The sequence below is a fragment of the Pleurodeles waltl genome, chromosome 10, assembly GCF_031143425.1.
Source record: "Pleurodeles waltl isolate 20211129_DDA chromosome 10, aPleWal1.hap1.20221129, whole genome shotgun sequence".
NCBI lineage: Eukaryota > Metazoa > Chordata > Amphibia > Caudata > Salamandridae > Pleurodeles > Pleurodeles waltl.
Genome location: NC_090449.1, coordinates 772,055,887 through 772,078,154, shown reverse-complemented (window position 1 = coordinate 772,078,154; position 22,268 = coordinate 772,055,887). Strand labels below are relative to the sequence as shown.

General features: G+C 43.5%; 1 protein-coding gene across 4 annotated transcripts in view; it reads left to right on the top strand.

Annotated features, from left to right (window-relative positions):
- Window positions 1–214: 214 nt before the first annotated feature.
- KIAA1217 (KIAA1217 ortholog) overlaps window positions 215–22,268 on the top strand; it is a 1,319,791-nt gene continuing 1,297,737 nt past the window's right edge. Inside the window, exon 1 of one of the 4 annotated variants that reach the window (XM_069211370.1) lies at window positions 215–553. In XM_069211370.1, coding sequence (XP_069067471.1) covers window positions 337–553 — 217 coding nt within the window. In that variant the 5' untranslated portion in view covers window positions 215–336. The remainder of the gene's footprint in view (window positions 554–22,268) is intronic. The other 3 variants (XM_069211371.1, XM_069211380.1, XM_069211382.1) reach the window with 3 other exon arrangements.

The window sequence follows — 22,268 nt, the reverse complement described above, 5'->3', positions numbered from 1 at the left end:
GAGCATTGTGGAATTCTCGTTCCTCTTTAATGGTGCCCAGTGTCTAGTCTGTGCATGCCAGCAGAAAATACCTTTGCACGTGCATGGCATCTGGTCTGCGCTGTTTAGTTCACGAGCTGCCACAGAAGGACCATCCCAAGTTTTACCTCAGCACATACCTACATTCTTCAGTCGTCGAGTCAGACGAACTCCCTGCGTGACCACAGGAGGCTTGTTTGAAACAGATCACGCTGGCGATGGGGCGCTTTCACTGAAGCCTGAGGCGGCCCCCAAATCTGCGGAAAGGACTGCAGGAGAGTGCAGGCTCCCAGTGCTGTCAGAGAGCATATCCGTAACATGTCCAAGCCATCGCGTTTGGCCAGACCCTCGTCTTCAGCTTGTGCAGAATCCAAACTGACTACCTCGAGGAGCTATGGCTCGCCCAGCAAACCCAGAAAACTACCAGCAAGTGACAAGATTCTGAGAACTTGTAGCGAGGGGAACCTGGTAAAGCCCCATCATGCGGAAACGACGCAAGATCCTCCACACCAAAGAAACAGGGGCAAAACAAAAGGTAAAAATATATTCAAACCTCCACTGCTAAACTAGTGTAGATCATGTTCTGATTGCTTGTTGAGCTAGTGCCTCTAACTCGATTTTTTAAACTTCCCTAGCTTTCTTCATTTTTCTGTCTGGTTTAATTTTGTCGAGCTTTTGCTCATACTTTCTCATTATTTCGATCTTTCCTAATGTTTTCTACACTTCTCGATTTTCTTGTTTGCATCTTTCTTTCATCTGCATTTTTCCTTTCCATATTCCCTTATTTTCTTTTTTTGTTTTTTTTTTTGTTCTCAATTGTTCTGTGTTTTCCCCTGCCTTTCCTGTCTCTCTTCCTTTGTTTTTTTTTCTTTGTGATTCTCTCCTTTCTGTTTCTGACTTTTTTCTTTGTTTATTTTTCATTGGATGATCTTTTTCTCTTCTTTCTGTGCCTTTTTTTTGTTTTTTTTTTACAGATGTTCCCTCTTATTTTGTTCCTTTTACCCTTGTTTTATACCTTTAAAACGCAACAATGACTCCGAATATGCTAACCAATCAAAGTTCTGGTTTCCCATTTCTTCCCCGTCCAAGTATCAAAAGTTTCACCCTCAGTGTTGGAGAGTTAATTAACATAGATTCATTATTCATGACCGAAGGCAACTGGAGACTTAAACTGATTGTTCTTTTGTCTTGAGCTGACTTCTATTTATTCAATATGTCTGGAGATATTTTTCAGTTGGAGAAGGATGGACTATGTGAATAGTACAAAAAATAGATTAAATGGTTTTCATATGATGGAAGCGCTGCTCAGAACGGCTACATAATTATGTTGTGTTTTTAAATCAAACAATAATAATCCCTTTTATTATTTTGTATGGGTTTTCATGCATGGTAATGGTGGAGTGGTTTGAGCAATGCTAATAAGCGGTGTGTGCATTAAGACACGTGGGGTACACACGCCTGTGTGGTAGGCTCAGTGCTTAATTTGTGCTTGGTGTTTCCGGTGCTGAGCACCGGCACTTATTTTGGCGGGCCGGGGCTTATTCTTCTGCCTCAAGCATTTTCTGCGAGCAAAAGACACATATGGAAAAGGCGGAGGAAAGGAAAAACGAAAAAGCGTCACAATGGGAGAAAGTAGGAAGCTACTAGAGTGAGCTGAAGGGCTAGGGAGTGGCTTTATATGGATTGAAGAGGCCCGAGATGGCTTCAGGATTACGCTGCCCTAGTATTCCGTGATCCCACATTTAATTGCAGCAGCCGCGCGTGTTTAAGAGGAGGGCTTTGAGCACCAGCACGATTTTATTTACAATTTAAGCACTGGGTAGGCTGCAGTGTTTTTAAAGTTATAGGGTATTGGTGAACTACTTACTTTATACTTTCCTATTAACGTTGTTCTACAGTAAAACCAGAGGCCTACGAAGGTCTTTGTGGCCCCTGTGTTCCTTAACTCTTTAGGAGGGCCCCAACTTTTCAAGGGACTCTCATTCAGGCCAAGGCCAATGAATATCTGTGAAATATGGGAGACTCGGATGGGCCCTCATCACATTCTGCGGGGTGAGGGCATCATTTTGCATTACACCACTGAGTAAAACGCGTTGCTGTAAAGCCTATTTCAAAAGGATAGAAGTCTGATTAACCTGTCCCTAAAATGATCTTCTCCCAGCCAGCCTGTGTGCAGTGTCCTGAGTCTGTGACAGGAGTCAGATAGTTTTCCCTTCACCCGTACTGCAGCTCCAGAGGTCCATATTCTTGCTTCTTTGGCTGTAAGGTCTTTCGGGGAGAGTTTCTGCCGCATTCCCCTATTCTGGTGATCAAACGGCCTCGTGACATGCAATCATGTCTCATATAACAGATGGTGTGTTCTGTTTATGTAAAGTATGCACACCCTTAAGGGTAAAGGGCGGGAGGTAGTCGTTACGTTCCGCTGGATTTAGGTGGCCTTAGACAAACCACTCATGGCCTCCCACCCGCTGCATTCCCACGCACAAGTGACAGATTGTACCTTTATAAAGCGCAACAAGAGAAAGCGTGCAGCTTCTTGGCACCAACCCATTCAGAAAAATGTATTTTCGTCACAGAGACTACCTGTACAAACATGATGAAGGGAGCAAGCTGTTAGAACAGTTTAATGTCCATGAATGTGGCCTAGCCTTGGCATTGCACCAGTTAGTTACCGGTAATCTTAATGACTGTGATCAGGATTTTAGGTATAAGGATAATGAAGGTTACAGATAAGTAATCTGTGCATTTTCTCTACATCCTTGCTCAGTCATTCCATGTGAGAAATATTAAAGGTCTGCTAGCCAAAAAATAATTAATATTCATACAAGAAATGTGCTTATTATGCTAACAACAAAACCCTTCATATTTAAAAGCAAGACATCAAGACAAAAGAAAGATAATAATAGATTATCAATCAGTTAACTAAGACATCACTAATTTCAGTACACACTGTGCAACATTTTCACCAGCTATTTCCAAAACTTGGATTATAGAACGTTTCAGTTGGTGAGGAATGGCCCATGTGCTTGCTGTGCAGATGTCTAAATCCAAGACTCCCGTTTACAGAAAAAAAACTACCAATGACTCCTGAATGGCTCTATTAGCTCTCCACTGAGTCATTAAGGTGTATACTGTGTGAGAAGCAGGCCTGGTTTGTAATGTGTACCAGAGGTACTTACACCTTATAACAGGTCCAGTGATCCATCTTAGTAAAATGTAGGCAGTGTCTAGCGGCTTAGGCTGTCTAGGGGTAGCTGTAGCAGACCAGCCAAGGCTGAACTAGGAGACATGCAAAGCTCTTGCAATACCACTATAGTCACACAATACTGATACGCAAGAAAGAAAATACTCAGTGTTATCAAAAATAAAGGTACTTTATTTTAGTGACACAAGGCCAAAAATATCTTAGAGGCAATACTCCTTCTGGAGGTAAGTATTGTACACAATATATACAGTAGTAACCAAAATCAGGTAAGTACACAGTCATAGAGTAGTGCAAACAGTGAAAAACACAATAGTTTGCAGTGGGCCTATTGGCAACACAAACCATATACTAAAATAGTGGAATGCAAATGTCGGTTTCCCCCCTAGGCAAGTGTAGTGTGCACAGGGGTGCTGGGAGTGTAAGAAAACACCAAAGGTAAGTAAATTACCCCACCCCGGAGTCGAGAAAAACAGTAGTAAAGTACAGCAAGTTTCTTCAGAACACACTAGAAGTCATGGTAAAGGATTATGCAAAAACCAGGCAAGACTGCAAGAAACCAACAATGGATTCCTGGACCTGAAGACCTGCAGAGAGAGGAGACCAAGTCCAGAAGTCGATGGAGAGTCCAGGAAGAACAGGAGCCCCTACTAACCAGGATGAAGGTGCAAAAGTGGACTCTCCAGTTGGATGAAGAAGTCAGAAATGCACTAAAGAAGACAGCTGCAGGTTCTTACTTGGTGCAAGAGATGTCCCACGTTGAGTCGTTGGATGCAGGCTGGTTTTCGTCATTGGATTTCGCCAACAAGCCTTGGGTCACGTAAATGTTGCGGTTGGCGCGAAAAGTCGCTACCTGGGTTCAGGAGGGACCTGGGTGCCTCAACTCGGACTGAGGAGAATGAGGGGGCGCTCAGCACTTTAGAGAGCCCTCAGAAGACCAGGCAGCACCCACAGGAGTCCCAGAACATGGGGACAAAGGAGTCACAGAATGCGGTGATCGCAGCACTACACAAAGAGTTCCCACGCTGCCGGAGGACAACTCAGGGAGCTGAGTGTCACAGGATAGAGTGCTGGGGATCCGGGCTACACTGTGCACGAAGGACTTTTGGAAGAAGTGCACAGAAGCCCAAGGAGCTGCAGAATACGCGGTGCACAGGGGTACTGTCTGGCACAGGGATGCAAGACCTTACCTCCACCAAATTTGGACAGCTGGACCTTTGGACAGTCAGGATCACTTTGCTCCACCACCTATATTCCAGGGATCATGCTCATTGACAGGAGAGTAGTCCCAGAGTACCAGTTGGCTTTGTAGAGAGGTGCCTGCTGAAACAGGGAAGTGACTTTGTCACTCCACAGGCGATTCCTTCGGTCCTTCTGGTGCAAAATGAAGACAGGCAGTCCCCAGAGCATGCACAACCTGGAATCTGTTGCAGTTGCTGGCTGGAGCTGAAGTTGCAGGGTCACAGTAGCCTTCCTGGATACTTTGTTGCAGTGACAGCATTCCTGGAGCAGTCTGCGGTTGATCCGATGGTCAGAAGCCGAAGCAGAGGATGCATAGGAGTCATGGTGGAGTCTTGCAAACCGAATCTGAGGAAACACACAGAGGAGAGACCCAAAATAGCCCTGAGAGGGGGATTGGCTACCTACCCAGGTATTCACCTATCAGGAGGGATCTCTGACATCACCTGCTGGAACTGGCCACTCAAATCCTCTGGTGGGTCCCCACACCTTGGAATCCAAGATGGCTAACGCCAGGGACACTCCGGAGGCGCTCTGGGCACCACCATTGGGGAAGTGATGGACAGGGGAGTGTCCACTCCCTTTTTCTTTGTCCAGTTTCACACCAGAGAAGGGACTGGGGGTCCCTGAACTGGTGTAGACTGGATTGTGCAAGGAGGGCACCGTTTGTGCCCTTCAGAGCATTTCCAGAGGCTCTGGGAGGATACCCCTCCCATGCCTGTAACACCTATTTCCAATGGGAGAGGGTGTAACACCCCTCTCCTAAAGAAAATGCATTGTTCTGCCTTCCTAGGATTGAGCTGCTCAATCCCTAGGAGGGCAGAAACCTGTCTGTGAGGTGGCAGCAGGTGGGTCTGCAGTGGAAACCTCAGGGAGCTGGTTTGGCAGTACTGGGGGTCAATGGTGGAGCCCCCAGGCTGCATGGAATTGGCCACCCAATGCCAGAATTGGACTGGGGGTACAATTTCTCAATCTTAGACACCTCACATGGCCATATTCAGAATTACCATTGTGAAGCTACATATATGTATTGACAAATATGTAGTGCACGCTTATAATGGTGTCCCCACACTCACAAAGTCTGGGAAATTGGTCCTGGACTACGTGGGGGCACTTTTGCTAGTGTAAGGGTGCCCTCACACACAGTAACTTTGCACCTAGCCTTCAGTAACTGAAGGTTAGACATATAGGTGACTTATAAGTTACCGGGTGCAGTGAAAATGGCTGTGAAATAGTGTTTGCACTATTTCACTCAGGCTGCAGTGGCAGCCCTGAAGGAGTGTTTGTATGAGCTCCTTATGGGTGGCAAAAGAAATGCTGCAGCCCATAAGGATCTCCTGGAACCCCAATGCCCTGGGTACCTAGGTACCATATACTAGGGACTTATAAGGGGGGTCCAGTGTGCCAATCCGGACTGGAATATGGAGTCACTAGATAGTGACAAATTTGGAAAACAGAGAGAACATAAGCACTGGAGTTCTGGTTAGCAGAACTCCAGTGACACAGTTAAGCGTACTGACAAAACATTAAAACACACTGACATATAGGCCACAAACTATGAGCACTGGGGTCCTGACTAGCAGGATCCCAACGAGACAGTCAAAACACACAGACAAACAGGTAGAAATTGGGGGTAACATGCCAAGAAGGATGGTACTTTCCAACATACTGTCAAACCCTTGTTAAAACCATTAAACAAAAATTGAGGTAGACAGTTAATATTATAATAAATAGAAAAAAACATAATTTCTAATGTTTTTTTTAACATTTAGCTGTAAAAGAGGGTCTAGACCTACTAATAAGTGCTTAGGGACTCCTTGTTTTTTCAAGCCGAATCCTCTGCCAAACCGACAATGTCAGCAACTGGCGAGGAAGCAACCTATGATTTTGGAAGAGTAAAATAAGGGCGAGGAATCCTCCAGCAGGGGAATAGAGCCATGGGAAGAAGAGGAGTCGAGGATCTTCTCAGACAGAATGGTATGACTACTATTACATCTGCTGCCCCACTCTGGTTTTTCAGCAGCAGAAAAGGAATTAGAGTAGATGGAGGAAAGTTCCAGAGAAGCTGTGAAGGTCATTGAATAGACAAATCATCCACTCCCAGGCTGTTGGTGTTAGAAATCGTACACAGACTTTAGTTACTTGGCCTCTTTTCTGAAAAGCAAAAAGATCCATACAAGGTTCCTCAAATCTGTGGCATATCCCTCTGAACACTACAGGAGTCAAACACAGGTCCAGAGTTGATACGAAGTTCCTGCCGAGTAGGGCTGCGTGAGCATTGTCCTTTCACTTGATGTAGCTGGCTGACAGAGATAAGCGAATCTTCTCTGCCTATGTTCTTATCTTCATCTCTACAAAAATCAGTGAGAAAGATATTGACCCTCCTTGCCTGCTGACATAATCCATTGTTACTTGGTTGTCTGTTCCCAAAACTCCTCTCAAAACGCATAGAAAGACCTACATTTTTCTTTGGAGAATCCATATTCCAGTCTCTCAAAGAAGTGTGTCTTGCTGCTGCAATAATTGCTCCTTCTGCTAAAGAAAGAAACAAGAAGACAATGGTCCCCATGGAGGATGCATAATCCTATACGTCTAAGGCAAGTTATTTACAAAAAAGTAAAATCTCTTTATAAAATGCAAATAGATTTGTTCACTGTCAACTTTTAAGACATTGTATTCCAACAAAGGTGCTCCAATAAGAATGCACAGCGAGAAGGGAATAGTGATAAACATGACAAGAGGTGAGCTGGTGCTATATAAGCATGTGTACAGTAAAAAAAGATGGACTTTTTTTCATATAAATACAAATCAACAGCAAAGTAGGACAGTTTTGCTCTGATTAGGACCCAATTGATCAAAATGACTTAGCATTTTGTATTGTTTCCATCAACCTTTGAAAAATAAAAAAATATAGCACTACTCCTCTTCTGGCAATCTATGGTTTACTATCTATTCCTTCCCAGGGACCATGTTTCCATAGGAAAAGCGTTTTTTGACTTGCCTGTACCTTTGGTGCCGTTTGATGAATCTTCAATTTTTTTTCCAAAAAAGTGATGGTGATTCTTATTGTGCATGGAAAGTTTTGGGGCGATCTGTCAAGTGGGGCCTGAGAAAAAGAGGGGGGTAAAAAAGTGTGTTTCCCATACTAATTCCCATAGGGGCTTTGAACATGACTACAGCCCAAACCGCTGGATATTACACCAAATGTGGCAGAAAGGTAGATTTTGTTCTGCAGATTGTGATTCGTGAATAATGACGAGCTCCTACAGACTGTACTGTTGGCTGCCAACACTTCAACAAGGAAGTACTGGCAGCCATATTGGGACTTGCCTTCAGCCGAGCCCCCCCAAAAAAAACAGAAAGAGAGAAAAGGGCAGCGGCTACAAATACCCTTACCCTCTAGCCTTGGTCTACGAGCCCCAGACAGGACAACAAAGTATTTTTAAAAAACATTTTGCCGCAAATCACAAAATTCATGAATTTGTGGCAAAAACTGAAAAAAGCGCAATCTCTCACGCTTGTTTATAATCAAGTCCTCAGGTGGGCCAGGTCCCGGGGCATGCAGAGCTTTAAAATCGTACGGAGGGGGCGCAAAGGGCCCTCCCAAGGGCCTAATTTATGCCCCAGGGACCATAACCTCCCTGGGGCTAATGTGAATATTAATGTGGGGGGCGCGCAGACCTCCCCGGGCCCTGGGGACCCCCACCTTTCCTGGGCCATACTAAAAAAATATTATGGGGGGGGCGTACGGACCCCCCAGTCCCAGGGACTACCACCTCCACAGGGCTATATTAAAAAATTAGTATGGGGGGGCCGTGCAAACCCTCCTGGGCCCCGGGGACAGCCACTTCAATGACTTTCTGTTTTTTTTTTAGAAGGAGGGTGGGGGTCGTATGGCTACCACCTCCCCGGGTCAGGCCCTTGAAAGTTGAAGGAGGAGGGCAGAGCAGTCCCTTCCTGGAGCAAATAATTGCCCTCTGGACCGCCACCCCCTAGGGCCGGCTCCTGCTTTGTCCTGGGGTGCCCACCCCTGGTACATAGCTGTTTGTTTTTTCTTGGCAGGAGCTTCAGCAGGTGGGTGCTGTCAAAGTGCTCCCACCCAATGGAAGTTCCATCTCTCAGACAAGCGGGCAGGGAAAGAAATTAAACAATCGCTCTTGCACACAGGGAGCTGCATTTCCAGCTGCTTCCAGTGTGAAATAGCAATGCTGGGTCCTGCAGGAGGAAGGGAGCCACCTGGTACCGTGGGGGCCTTGAGGCTCCCTCCACAGTCCCCATCATGAACACCGAGTGCCCAGGGAACACATATGACAGACGGGCCCTGGGGGATGGGGTCCCCAGGACCAGAATTGTCCCATGGTGGAGGGCTGCGCAACCCCGCCTCCCCCATGTGCTTATGGCTGGGACCTAGGGAATGGGCTTCCTGGGGCCAAAATTGGTCTAGGGAGTGGGGGGCCACGCAGCCCCCCTCCCCATTTCTATGAAAGATGGGCTACCAAAGGCCCCCCCTGGTGCTTTTCTGGCCGATTTTGGTAGCGCGTTCTTAAATCCCATGAATATGAGGAAATCTCCACAAAACAAAGAAGCATTTATGTCATATAGTTAACAGGAAGGATCCTAGTTTGGTGGAGATTTATGTCTTTGTAGTCTCATTGGTCTCTCTATAGGAGGATTCATGTTATCATATATTTCTGGATGAAGAGGGACTAGGGACAATCATATTGCCAAAAATGCACACAAGGTCACTGGTGACATTTCCTTGTGCACCATTACGCAGCTGTAGTGTAAAATACGTACTGGGCATTTACCCATTTGGGTGGATCTTTTGCACAAAACTGTGGACTCTTTTTGGATAAAAGGGCAGATGGGGTTCCTTTTTGGTCGAATCACCCACACAGCTACTGACACACCCACACAGACACTCACACACCCACTCACAGATGCACTTAGACACTCATGCACTCCCTTACAGACTCACTCAGACATTCACACACCCACTCACAGACCCACTCAGAGACTCACACACCCACTCACAGACCCAATCAGAGATTCATGCACTCACAGACACACTCAGAAACTCATGCATTCACTCACAGCCACACTCAGCGACTCACGTACCCACTCACAGACCTACTCAGGCACTCACACACCCACTTACAGACCCACTTACACACTCAAGTGCACACTCATAGACCCACTCTGACACTCATTTTCCCATTCACAGACCCACTCAGAGACTCACACACCCACTGACTGACCCACTCAGACACTCACAAACCACTCACAGACCCACTCAGAGACTCACTCAACCACTCACATACCCAGTCAGACACTAACACACCCCTCATCCACTCAGAGACTCATCCATCCACTCACAGACCTTCAAAGACACTCATGCACCCACTCACGGACCCCCTCAGAGTCTCATGCACTGACTCACAGCCCCACTCTGACAGTCATGCACCCACTCACAGACCCACTCAGACACTTCTGCATCCAGTCACAAACTCACTCATGCACCCACTCAGACCCACTTACTCACTCACTCACTCACTCACAGATTCACACAGGCAGTCCTACTCCCACATACACACCCATGTATACACCCATATCACCACTCAAACACCCACTCACAGACCCATACAGCCACTCACACATCCACAAACCCACACACACACCCACTCAGAGACCCATACAGCCACTCACAAACCCACTCACCTACTTATACAGCCACTCACACACCAAATCTCAAAGGTTACAGTTTACAGTTAGGAAATAACATTTAAAAAAATGTTGGAATTTATTGAAAAAAACAAAGGTTACAGGGACGTTATAGTTAGGAAATACAATTTAAAAAAAACAGATGTTATAGTTAGGAAATAGAATTAAAAAAAACTTAGAAATTCACTGAAAAAAACAAAGGTTACATGGACTTTATAGTTAGGCTCAAATTTCACTCGTACAAAACCATTGAAATTCAGCAGTTCTAGTTACCTGAGCTAACTATAACTTGTGCCCCCTCAATGAAGTGCTTATGTTCTCACATATTACATTGCTCATAACATGGTAAAAAAGCATTGCACCCCTGCCATGCACAGTTTTTTCTTAAATAATTTGGTTTCTAAAGTTTCATTGGTATTTTTATTGATGTTATAAAAGTTGTCATGAATGCTGTAATATCTGGGGTAGTTAGAAGTGCATGGCGAGGGGGGCGAGTTATAGTTATCTTAGGCCACTAGCTACACTTACTTGAAATAACTGTAACTATAACTGCTGAATTTCTCTGATTTTGTGTGAGTAAGCTCAGGAGTTAAGATAATTTGTCCTTTCCAGAAGTGGAGCTTCAACTGGGGCACCTGTTACATTTATATTTGTAAGTGCTTCCTGTTAAAGGTTTAATTTCTGTGAAATGAGCATCATGACGATAATGGAAGCTCACCTGTTCATTTATCCAAAAAGAGTCCACAATTTGCACAAGCTGTCTACCCAACTGGAGCACTTTCTACTGTTTAGCTAGCAAGTTCTACCTTGCTGGGTAAATGTCCAGTGTGGGGGAGGAGGGCTGCACAGTTCCCCTCCCCCAGCCGATTTCCACCCCCAGGGACCCCGTCCGCCAGAGCCCACTATAATTCCATGTGGCTGCACAGCCCTCCTCCCTTGGCAGATCTTGGCCCAGGGGACTCCATCCCTTGTGGCCCAACCATTTGTCCTGAGTGCCCAAAGGGCACCCAGTGCGCAATGGGGCAGCAGGGATTCTCAAGGCCCCCATGGTCCCCTCTTTCTGCAGGAGTCAGCATTGCTCTCACAGACATGGAGCTGCTAAAGATGTAGCTCCCTGACTGTGAGAGCAGTTGTTTCCTCTGTTTCCCTGCCCGCATGTCTGCAAGCAGGGAAACAGGGGAAACCTCTTCTTCCAGCGAGCAAGAGCTGCTGGACAGCTCTTGCTTGCTGGAACTGGAGTGTTTGCTGTGACTTGACTGGAGCTGTCAGAGCTTCTGCCAAGTCACAGAAAACAGTTAGGTTAAGCACCAAGGGACATAGCAGGAGCCGGCCCAGTTGGGTGCCGATCCCCAGGGCCATTATTGGCTCCACAAGTGTGGGGGCCACCCAGTCCCCCCTCCAACATTGAACTTTACCCCAGGGAGGTTTTGGTCCCCAGGGCCACGGGTCCTCAACGACCCCCTTCATTATCTTTTTTCTGCCCTGGGGAGGTTGCAGTCCCTGGGCCCGCAGAGGGGGCAGTGGTGCCCCCACTTAATGTGAAATTAATTGCCCGGGGGAGGTGGTGGTCCTCTGGGCTGCTGGGGGGGGAGCACAGTCCCCCCCACATTATTGGTTTAGCCCATGAGAAGTGGCGGTTCCCAGGGCTGTGGAGTGGAGAGCGCTCAGCCCGCTACAAATAATTGATTAGAATCCCAGGGGAGGTGGTGGTCGTGAATTTACAGCAACATTGTTTTTTTTTTAAATGTGCTTTTTTGCCCAGGCTTAGGCCCAGTCCCAAGATGGCTGCCAACACTTCCTGGCTGAAGTGTTGGCAGCCAATCAGATCTCACCACGAGATCAGGATGATTTGGGGAGCCTTTGAGTTCCTTTAGATACAAATGTGACTTTTTTTCATATCTCAAAAACTGCTAAACAGATTTACACCAAATAACAAAAAGGTCTCTTTCTGGATCAAGAGCTACCTTTCTGCCAAATTTTATAATTCCGTCTAGCTGTCCGGCTTTAGTCATGTTTCAAATCCCTATGGAGAATGAATGTGGAAAATGGCCTCCCCCCTTTTTTTCTCAGCCCCCGCTTGACGGATGACTCCAAAACTTTCCAGACAGCGGCTCAAGTGAGCGTCATATTTTTGTGGAAAATTTTGTGAGGATGCCTCAACTGACGCCAGCGGTATAGGCAAGTCAAAATATTTTGTTTCATAGAAAACACATCCTAACTATAACTACCTAGTGGCAATTGCCACTAGGTAATATATATATATATATATATATATATATATATATATATATATATATATATATATATATATATATATATATATATATATGAGCTGAAAACAAAAGTAGTTACTGAGAACATTCTAGAGCAGGTTGTGGTGGGTTTAGGATGCAAATCTCAACTGAAGACCCCACAGCGCGAGTGTTCCCTATGACTATGCACACTCTCATACAAGTGACACCGCACATAACACCACGCCAAAGTATTGTGGACCACATAAAATCCTAAGGAACATTTTAACAGCATGTCTCACAATGTATCATGCTCTCCTCCAACTGAGCATCAGGAAACAGGAAAATCTAACTAGACTTATGAAACACCACAAACATTACCTATTATTCCATCCCAGGGAAACACAGCAGTACAGCAGTTGAGGGTCAGGGTAAGTAGATATTCTCATTGTAGTCTGCACTGTGTTCCGTCTACTCTCACACAATTTTGTCTAATTCTAAAGCAAGAAAGTGCTGCTGTTCCCTTATTTATGTAGTTATAGGGGATTTCACAAGTGTGCATGCAGTGCATCATGTTCCTTAGCAAGGGGTCACAACTTGAAGATAGCATTGTAGGTTGGTGCGACAAAGGTGGTGGATCAGAATACAGATGTTTCCATTATATTTAGTTGTGTCAATCAGTTGTCCAGTTGGACTAACATCAATGATGAAATGTATATAAACGCACAAGTAAACGTGGCCAGGGCAATGCTGGTAGGCATTCAAAGAAAGAGGAATGAAGCTAAAGACAGTGTAGATTGACCTTGGTGGATATTGTCCACATGAGACTACAACTCTGATTTAGAATTGGATGTTAATGAAAAATCGTCCTTTTTCTAGAGTTAGTGCTAAACCCAGAGGCAAATCCTCTGGTGAAATTTCCATCACCACACTATCTCTACTGTGAATTAAACTCCTCCGCGGATCCTCTTCTAGACTGAGCCTTCCTGGAGTGTACAGTTGCAGCTCTATCTGCTCATTTACATCTGCGCTCTGTATTTCTATTTAATGTCTGAATAAGTGTATCCACTAGAAACACTATAGATAGTAACAGCATGGTGGAAAAGACCATAGTTGGCTGAATGATCACATAAACTGTTGGTGAAGATGATTGGTGACTAATGAGAGGAGAACTGTGCCAGTGCAATGCAGGACATGTAACAATAATGGATTGATTGGTGCTTGTAGAGTAGATAGTGTTGTTCCTGTTTGTGCGGTGGTTTTACGACTTTCCTTCGAGGATTTCCTTGGGGGTTGGGTAGATTGGAAATTACGGTTGGCTTTGACTTTGGGGTTCTCTTTATAGGGCCGTATTCAGGCCACATTGCATAGGGACATCGCCAATCGGACTTTTTAAATAAAGATAAACAACAATGATATTCTTTAGAAAAATAAATAACATTTTAGCGAAACCTTTGCACTATAGAAAATGTCAGGTAAAGAATGTTTTTCTATGACATATTTGACCTCCCAACTTTAACTACCCGGGAGTAGGTTTACTAACGAGCTTGGATTGGAAGGCGAGCATTATTTGTAAATCTTGGCGACTGCTCAGTGTTTTAGGAGGAATTTGCCTTGCTTAAGTCTAAAGTATTTAGTTCTACTTTTGTTGAAATTAAAAGACCAATTTTCTCGAGAAAAGCGCAGAAGCATTCTCCTGCCCCGTGTGCTGGCCCTCCTGATGAGAGAAGCATCACTCACTCCCACGTGCACCTTTTCATTGTCCTAAAAGTTTTGAGCTGAAACGTCTGATCTGCTGTCAAGGACCTCAGCAAAATTAGCCCAGATTAAGATGCCAAACATGGGGGGATTTCCAAGGCAAACAATTGTTAAATAAGACTTTCTGTAACTATCATGCTTCAGAAGTCTGCACATTGAGTTTTCAGCTCGTGAAACATGTCTGCTCGCTACCTATTCCAAAGAACAATATGTAACATTCTTAAAGCAAACTTCGCAGAATAACTCATGTTTTCTTTCCTTCGGGTTTTTTATTCATGCCTCAGCAACGGAAGTAGTTCAGACATTTTTCTCTTAAGTACCATGACTGTAAAGCCTGCAGGGCATGTAAGTGCCTGCCACATTTAACAATTTCATCCACCCACATACCACTCGCCAAGGTTTACAAAGCCTCGTTGCCTGGTGCCGTACAGATCAAACGAATCCACTGCTTTGGCTGCAAATACCTTGAGTTGGGAAGTGAACAAAATGTCGCCTTGCGAAAGGTCCCCACCATGCCACTTAAATTGTATGAGTTACCAAGACCCCACGATGCTTTGTGTTCCAAAATCATTCAGCTGAATCACCCTTTAAATTTCCTTCAGTTCAGTGGCACCCTGTGATGGTGTAGTGCGAAAGACATTGGACAGAAATCAGTAGGCCGCCACGTCACTTGTAGACTTTTTCTGCGTAAGCCACTTGCACTTAAATCTTTCTAGTCTCTGTACTGTAGTGATTGTGTTTTTTAAAGCCAGCGGTGTCCCAGTAGGAATACAAACATACGTTTCTCAATTTAACTCTAGTCTTGCTTATTTGTGTACTTATATTCCTTTTCATAAAATTAAAAAAAAACAGTACAGAGTGTCTGGCAATATTAAGGGGTGACCAGGGCAGAAATGAAGCCTCCTTTTTCCCACATATGGTCCTCTGGGATGCAAATCATGCACCCTGATGCAACATTGAAGCTTGGCCAGCAGGAGATAGGAGCAAGTGTCAAGCACTGTTCAGTCATCCTCCACAATCAACTTATTTGACCATCTCCTTCCTTTTGTGTAATGGATGCACCAGTTTTGTTTGATTGCTGGTGCTGGATTCAGTAGGAATTGGCCTGGTATAATAACTTAAGCTAAATAATCTAGAACATGCTCAATGTTGCCACATAAGTTATTGAACGACTGGCTGTGGTGAGGGCGGAGGCGGAGGGGGTGGCATTGCAAGGGAAGATGGTCCGCATAAATACCCACTGGCTTCAGTTTGGGATGCAATACTGTCCGATCTCAAAGCACTGGCACATGGGTCTGACGGAGATATTCTAGAACTGTGACTCACACTGGGATGCTGGGGCTGTCTGGATGTGTACCTCATGCTCCACTGGTGGCACTACCACCTGGCCTCTTACTCTGATACGTGACGGACGAGCCTTGTTTGATCTGGGGCTCGCGACTGCACATCAGAGAGCTCAACAGGATGGGGTGGGATGCAGGGGGAGGGAGATTGTTTGGGAGTTGTAAGGCAGGCTTCAGTTAGAGTTATTTCTGTTGTTATAAGGTTTTACATATAATGACTATGCTGAATCTTTTCTCCTTTGCTGTAATGATAAGAGTAGATATATATCGAGGGACCACTTTGACTTGACTAACACTCAGCATCACAGTGCACCTTGTGGGTTGGAGATGCATAACAGTCTTGGGAGTCGGTATGTTGCTCTGTTTGAATTGTAACCCAACTCTGTAACTAGCTGAGATGCGAAGCCCTGCAGTAATACATGTTTGGACTGCATTGAATGTATTCAGGGCTGCGCCCCTGATCTTTTTCCCTAATTGCAATAACTGTGTACTGATTCTAAACATCTTAACTTTTTTTTGAAAAAGTTGAAATAAAAAGATTCAAGCAAAAAATAAGTTACTGAAGGACTGGCAAATAATCATCCACTAAAAATGTTGCTCTTTGGACAAGTAATTTTGTATTAAAGTGAAAATTGAATTGACAGGGATAAAGTCTGAATCAACCTTGCCATTGGGTGATCAATTAGCTTTGGTACTGTGTTGAACTTGAAAGACAGTGGGGTCAGAAAAACAGAGAAACACTACAAAACCAAGCTGAGGACTGTGAGTTCAGAGAAAATAAATTGAATCATTATGTTCAGAGGTGATGTAGTAGAGAAACTGTGAGGTCATTGTGGGAGGGTTGATTTGTTTAGGGTGGGAGAATGTAAAAGGATTTTTTTTGCACTGGTTCATAGTACTGTTATCCCATAGCCACACCACCAAAGCAGTTTCTTCGATAACAATGCAATAGTAGTTAAAACTATGGCACTCAAGCACCCAATAAAATAAGAGGCAGCTCACATTTGCTACTGGAGTAAATTATGTTGCAGGTTTATTTAGACTAGACTGGTTCTTAACCTTTTGACTTCTGTGGACCCCCACTTTATCATTACTGGAACCCAGGGACCCCCACTGAGTCATTACTGGAACCTGGGACCCCGGCCTAAACATTGTTGATGATTTGAACTTCAAAACAATACATCACAACATAGAAACAAGCATTCCATCAAACACATCCACAAATAATAACACATTTTATTTAGTTTGCAAACAAATATAAATACAAAAAATAACATTTTTAATAGGAAGGTTGGAGATTTTCTAAATTCAATTGAAGCCACACATCGTCCATACTATATTCTGTTTGATGCATCTGCACTGCTCCCTCAAATCAATCAGAGGATACTAATTTAATTTTTAGCCTCCAATTTCACATTCCTTGACATTTACAGTATGTTGTAAAATGTTCAATTGTACATTTAGCCCCTTTATTTATATACACTTTATTAATGTGCTAATATTATTTAATTTTCTAAGGAGTCACAGAGCTGCTGAGGAGCCTGTGGATCCCAAGCAGTCCCCGGACCACAGGTTTGAAACCCCTGGACTAGATAATGGGTTTGCTTACTGGTGATAGAAAGGGCAGTCATTGATGAACAAATAACGTAAGCTGAGCTCCTGAATAATGCAGCAGCCAGAAAGTACTTGAATAGGTACTGAAGAATTTGAAAATCTGTGAGGCCCTGTAAACTGTAAACATTATTATACGTGACTATTCAGCTATTCACCATACAATCAAAACTATGACTGCCTCATAAAACACCAATGCTCCTTCATGCCTTTTCCTCTACTTCTAAGTGGGGAGAGGATGTGGTGTAATGGCCAGAGTTGCTGACTTTGGAACCAAGGAATCAGGTTTGAGTCACAGCGTCAGCTCAACATATTGTGAATCTGGGTAAACCACTTAATCTCACTGTGCCTACAAAAATTACTCGAATCTGGTTCCCCAGTCCCAAAGTCGGCAGCTCTGGCCGTTACACATATATCATCTGTCTAAAAAGAGGTACACTCTAGTATGAGGAATGGTGAACAATAGAGAGAAGAAAGGAAGAACACAATGAGGAGATACTTTTAGGAACTAAACAGCAAATCTTCATTTAATATCGTACCTCCCAGGCCTGCTACTCCTCTGTGATTACTAGTGATTGTGGACATGATAGAGCCTGAGAAAGCCTCATTCCACATGACTTCAACTAAGTTGCACAAAAGGAGAAACTTATACTAAGTGCGCTCCTCAGAAATTTATTGACTTTCAGGACTGCACTGAAATAACAGTTTAGAAATAATCAGAAACTAAAATAGTCTTTGCCTTAAGGGCAAGCTTGACTTCAAAGAAGGAGCTATGAAATAAGAATTTCCTGGAGGCATATAGCTTTTGCACTTTCCTCATAACTGGTCTATTGTTGGCTGTCACCCTGAGGGTCTGCAGAGTGTGCCATATTTAGGCCCCATTAAGAAGGACTGTGTTGAGATAGCAAGAATCAGACATGCTTTGTAAGCATAAACAAAAATATTATTGGAATGGCTATAAATTATAATTGAGTGTTTTAAAAAAGAGGCAACTCTCCTACAGCATTCATAATTAAGAGTCACCCTCTAAGATCAGAGTTTGGTCATTGAATTCTGAGAACAGTCTGAAACAAAGCAGTCCAGAGCATCCAAAAATATAGAGGTTGTTGTTGGAATTCAGGATAAGTCTAAGGTATCCTTCAGCAAAAATGTCCAATGAGAGTAACACCCATTGCCATCACTCTTCCAGCAGTGTCAGTAGCGCAATTAGCCTGCTTTTGGATATCTTGCTTCTCATGAGTAATCTGTACACCAGTCATCCCTGGGTGCTCATTCGTATACATCAGGCACAGATCTATGTTACTAGAAAGAGGTGACTAAAGACAGTGTCATCATTACCAAAATTTAAGAGAAGAGATGTATTTGTCTGGAGATTCTCAGCTGAAGAGACCTTTTATCAATCAATATCTTATACTCCTGTAGAAAGACAGGCAATCTGATTTGCCACTGTATCTGTAATTGCAGTGGTTTTGAGGTTTGGGCATGCAGTTGAATATGTGTATATGTTGCCTTGTCACAGTGTACATCACATTGATATTCTTTTGACAAGTTATGTGTAATACTTTCTTGTGACAAGTCCATCCAAATCTCAATGACCTACCCCAAGTGAAAGAGTGCCCTCCCAAAGATATGCTTAAAATGTGACAAGACTAGTCTTTGTTTATAGACTGGGGATTGTTCATGTGAATAACTAAAACATACACCATCATTCCACAAACTCCCAGATGTTAGATATGCATATACAGATATAGTGAAATGAATATCATATCAGTTTCCTAAAAGATAGACAAAATATAATTTTGTTTGAGCAATTCAAAGTTCTGATAAATCCTTCTTCATCTCATCCACATATTCCAAAAGAAGCCCCATTTTACTATTCCAAGATCTTTTGCTAATAAATTATTAGGCTTTAGTCAGCATGAGTCGAGGCCTAGCTGCCTGACTCTCATATTAAATGTGTTTTCTAACGTGCAGTGTGCTGACTTGCTGAAGGAGAAGCTGAATGTAACTGTAGTAGATCCGTTCTCATGAAATTTGACTTGCTTGTAGAAACATTTTAGCTGAATGCAACAGTGTAGATTAGTAGCAGGTACAAGGTCGCCTAAACCGGTACAAACAATGGAGCCACTGACTGAAGATGTGCAAAAGACCACAAGACTATGAAATCATACAGGACATTCCACCCGCTGAAGACGTCAATCATAAGGACCAATAAAATACGTGAGAACTGTTATGGGGTGACAAATTTGATCAGCTAATGTGAAGACAATTGGTTAAAGATAGTGGGGTGCAACCCCTTCTCCAACCAAATTTTAGGGGAATGTACAATGAAAAGGGGATAAAAACCCATGACATCAGGGAGTAGACTAGAGAACAGGGGGAATAGGAGAGAGTTAGAGGAGATATTGATGCGATTTGCTATGACCCAGACACTTTGTCACTCTGCAGAGAGACTTTGCTGTTTGGTTCTTAAAACCATTCTTGCCTTGTAAATTGCCCGTTTACACTTTACCTCCTTATGAGGGAAGTGCCCCTTTTACCCGATTGCTGAATTCCTGATGGCGAACCAGCTAATGTCCTGAGGACGAAGTCCGAACCTGAGTGCTGACCCAAATACGGAGGGTAACTATATGACAATGAAATTGTAATTGTCTGTTTGCTTTTCCTTTCTAGGCACCAATTGCTTCTTTTGACAGAGACCATAGTTAGATGTTTTCCAAATTGGTGTTACTAAATTGTTTTGCATGAAGCCCAACATGCTAATGCTAATTCGAGGTCAGGATAGGGGTTCACTAAACCGACGCAAATAGACAAATGACCAATTCTATGCTTTGTTGGATAACTTTATGATGATACTCTGCTAAAGATAACCTTTGCTGACGCCGTGTTATATTTTAATGTTTGTGATTCTTGCTTTGATGAAATCTTATCAGAGTTGCCATATTGTGACTATGCTAATGTGTTTCTTGGTTTTAAGACTAATAAACTTGCTAGAAGAATTGTAATCAATAGGGAATAAACTTCACAAAATCGTACTAAACTGGTGTGGTTATTCATGACTGAAAGGTCATGGTGGTTTTGAGTTTTATTAAATGTCTTTGATCAATCTGAATTGTTGTATTACTGTGAACTTTGATGACATTATTGACATGCTGATTAGCTATCTCGTCCTAAAGTGTCTTCAATCAGGTGCAAAAGATTAATTGGCAAAAAACAAGTCCCAAAGTGAATAAATTAATCAGAAAGGGACGCGTTAACAGTTCCAAATTGGTAGGTGGGAGATAGAAATGGACCAGTAGTGTGGTTAAAAACGACCAACCCTACACACATCATGGGATGGCTGTGATGGCTTTCAAGGGTCCTAACAAAAAAGCGGTTAAGATAAGTTCATTAATGACTAGGATCCTAAGCTAAATATCCTTGAGTGGTCTTAAGATGTGGCAAAAGGGCACTGACCACTAGGAACTGTCAAAGATCACACAGGTGAGAATTGTTGTGGTAGTTATGTTTGTCAAAAGTTCTTCCAAATTATGCAGGTAATACTTAGACCTTCAACTGGGAGATATGCATTCTTCATAATAGAATTTAGACTCATTACTCTGTCACTAGGATAATCCTTGCTCCTGTGTCAGCAAAGGAACTTGACCTCCATAACAAAGTGATATTCATTCATCACTTTTACCACTGTTTTGGAATTATTCTACTTATCCAAAATAATGTTGATTTTTAAATTGCTCTGTTACTGCAATGAGTTGTTTATAAACATTTCGCTCTATTGTTTTAACATTTAAACCAGCAGCTCCTCCAATGGAGAAATGAACAGCCAGGCCACTAAACACAACAAGGTAGACAGTGGGCCCAATTTGGTGGGAACTGCTATGTTATTTATGCCACAGAAAGATGTGAGAGGGGAGTTAGCAACTAATGGGATAGGACAAGCAGTCCAAATGGGGCCTAATAGATTTGAAAAATGACATCTACTCAGGAAATTAAGTTCGTGATATTGAATGTACGGGCCCTAAATACCCCAAAAGCAAAGCCCTATTAAAGTGCCTAAACACCAAAGGAGCAGAAAAAATATTACTACAAAAGACACATCTAGTGGCTATAGATACTCCAGATTACAATGTAAATGCTACCCCTTACAATATCAATCCACTTCACAGAAAAAGGCACGAGGGGGAACAATATTTTTCTGAGCCGGCTCAGGGTTCAAATGTGAGTGAACTTACAAAGACAATGAGGAGAGGATGGTGGGAGTGAAAGATTGCATTAGCTGAAAGCATATTTAATGACAGATTTAAGGAAAGTGGTGATGCACCCGTTGGAGCAGCACTTTCCTTGCGCCCCATAGTGCCCCCCTACCACCATGTGTGCACTGTATTTAAAATACGGCGCACCATGGCGCAGGTTAGGGGGCAATAGAATCATTTTATTCACGCTCTTGATGCACTCTGCAGGAGTAGTGCCAACATTTTGGTGCTACTTCTGCAGAGTACACAGAGGCCCATTATAAATAATGGTATGCACGTTTTTAATGCCTGCTCTGAGCAGGCGTTAAAAGTGCCCAAAAAAAGGTCGCAAGGAAATCTTTTCCTTGTGCCATTGTTTCAGCTTCCCTAAAGGGAGAACGCCTCCCCTCCTTGCAACTATTATGCCTGGTGCAGGCATAATGTGGCGCAAGGGATTACAAAGTGGTGCAATGCATGCATTGCGCCACTTTGTAAATATGGTGTGGGGAAAAGGCCACTTTTGGGCCACCTTAGTGTCAGAAAAATGACGCTATGGCAGCGCTAAGGTGGCGCTAGGGCCTCTTAAACATGCCTCTTAGTATTTTCAATTTACTCCCCTAACAACAAAATGCACTGTTGCAATGCATACCTCTTTCCTGCAGTAGAAGAATTTGAAAGTAACAAACCCATAATGAGAGGGATCTTAACATAGTCCTTGATCCGCATGAAAGATTTGAATTTAGTAGAAGCATAACATTTCTTCCATCCTGGTGAACAAGATTACACCCTTCGCTAACATGTCCATAAATCATAGTCTAACATCAACTGTTTTCCAATATTGAGGACATTGCTCTAGTCCATCATCACCATAAACATTCTCTTTGGCCAAGTCCCAGTCATGATGCCTGTGCAT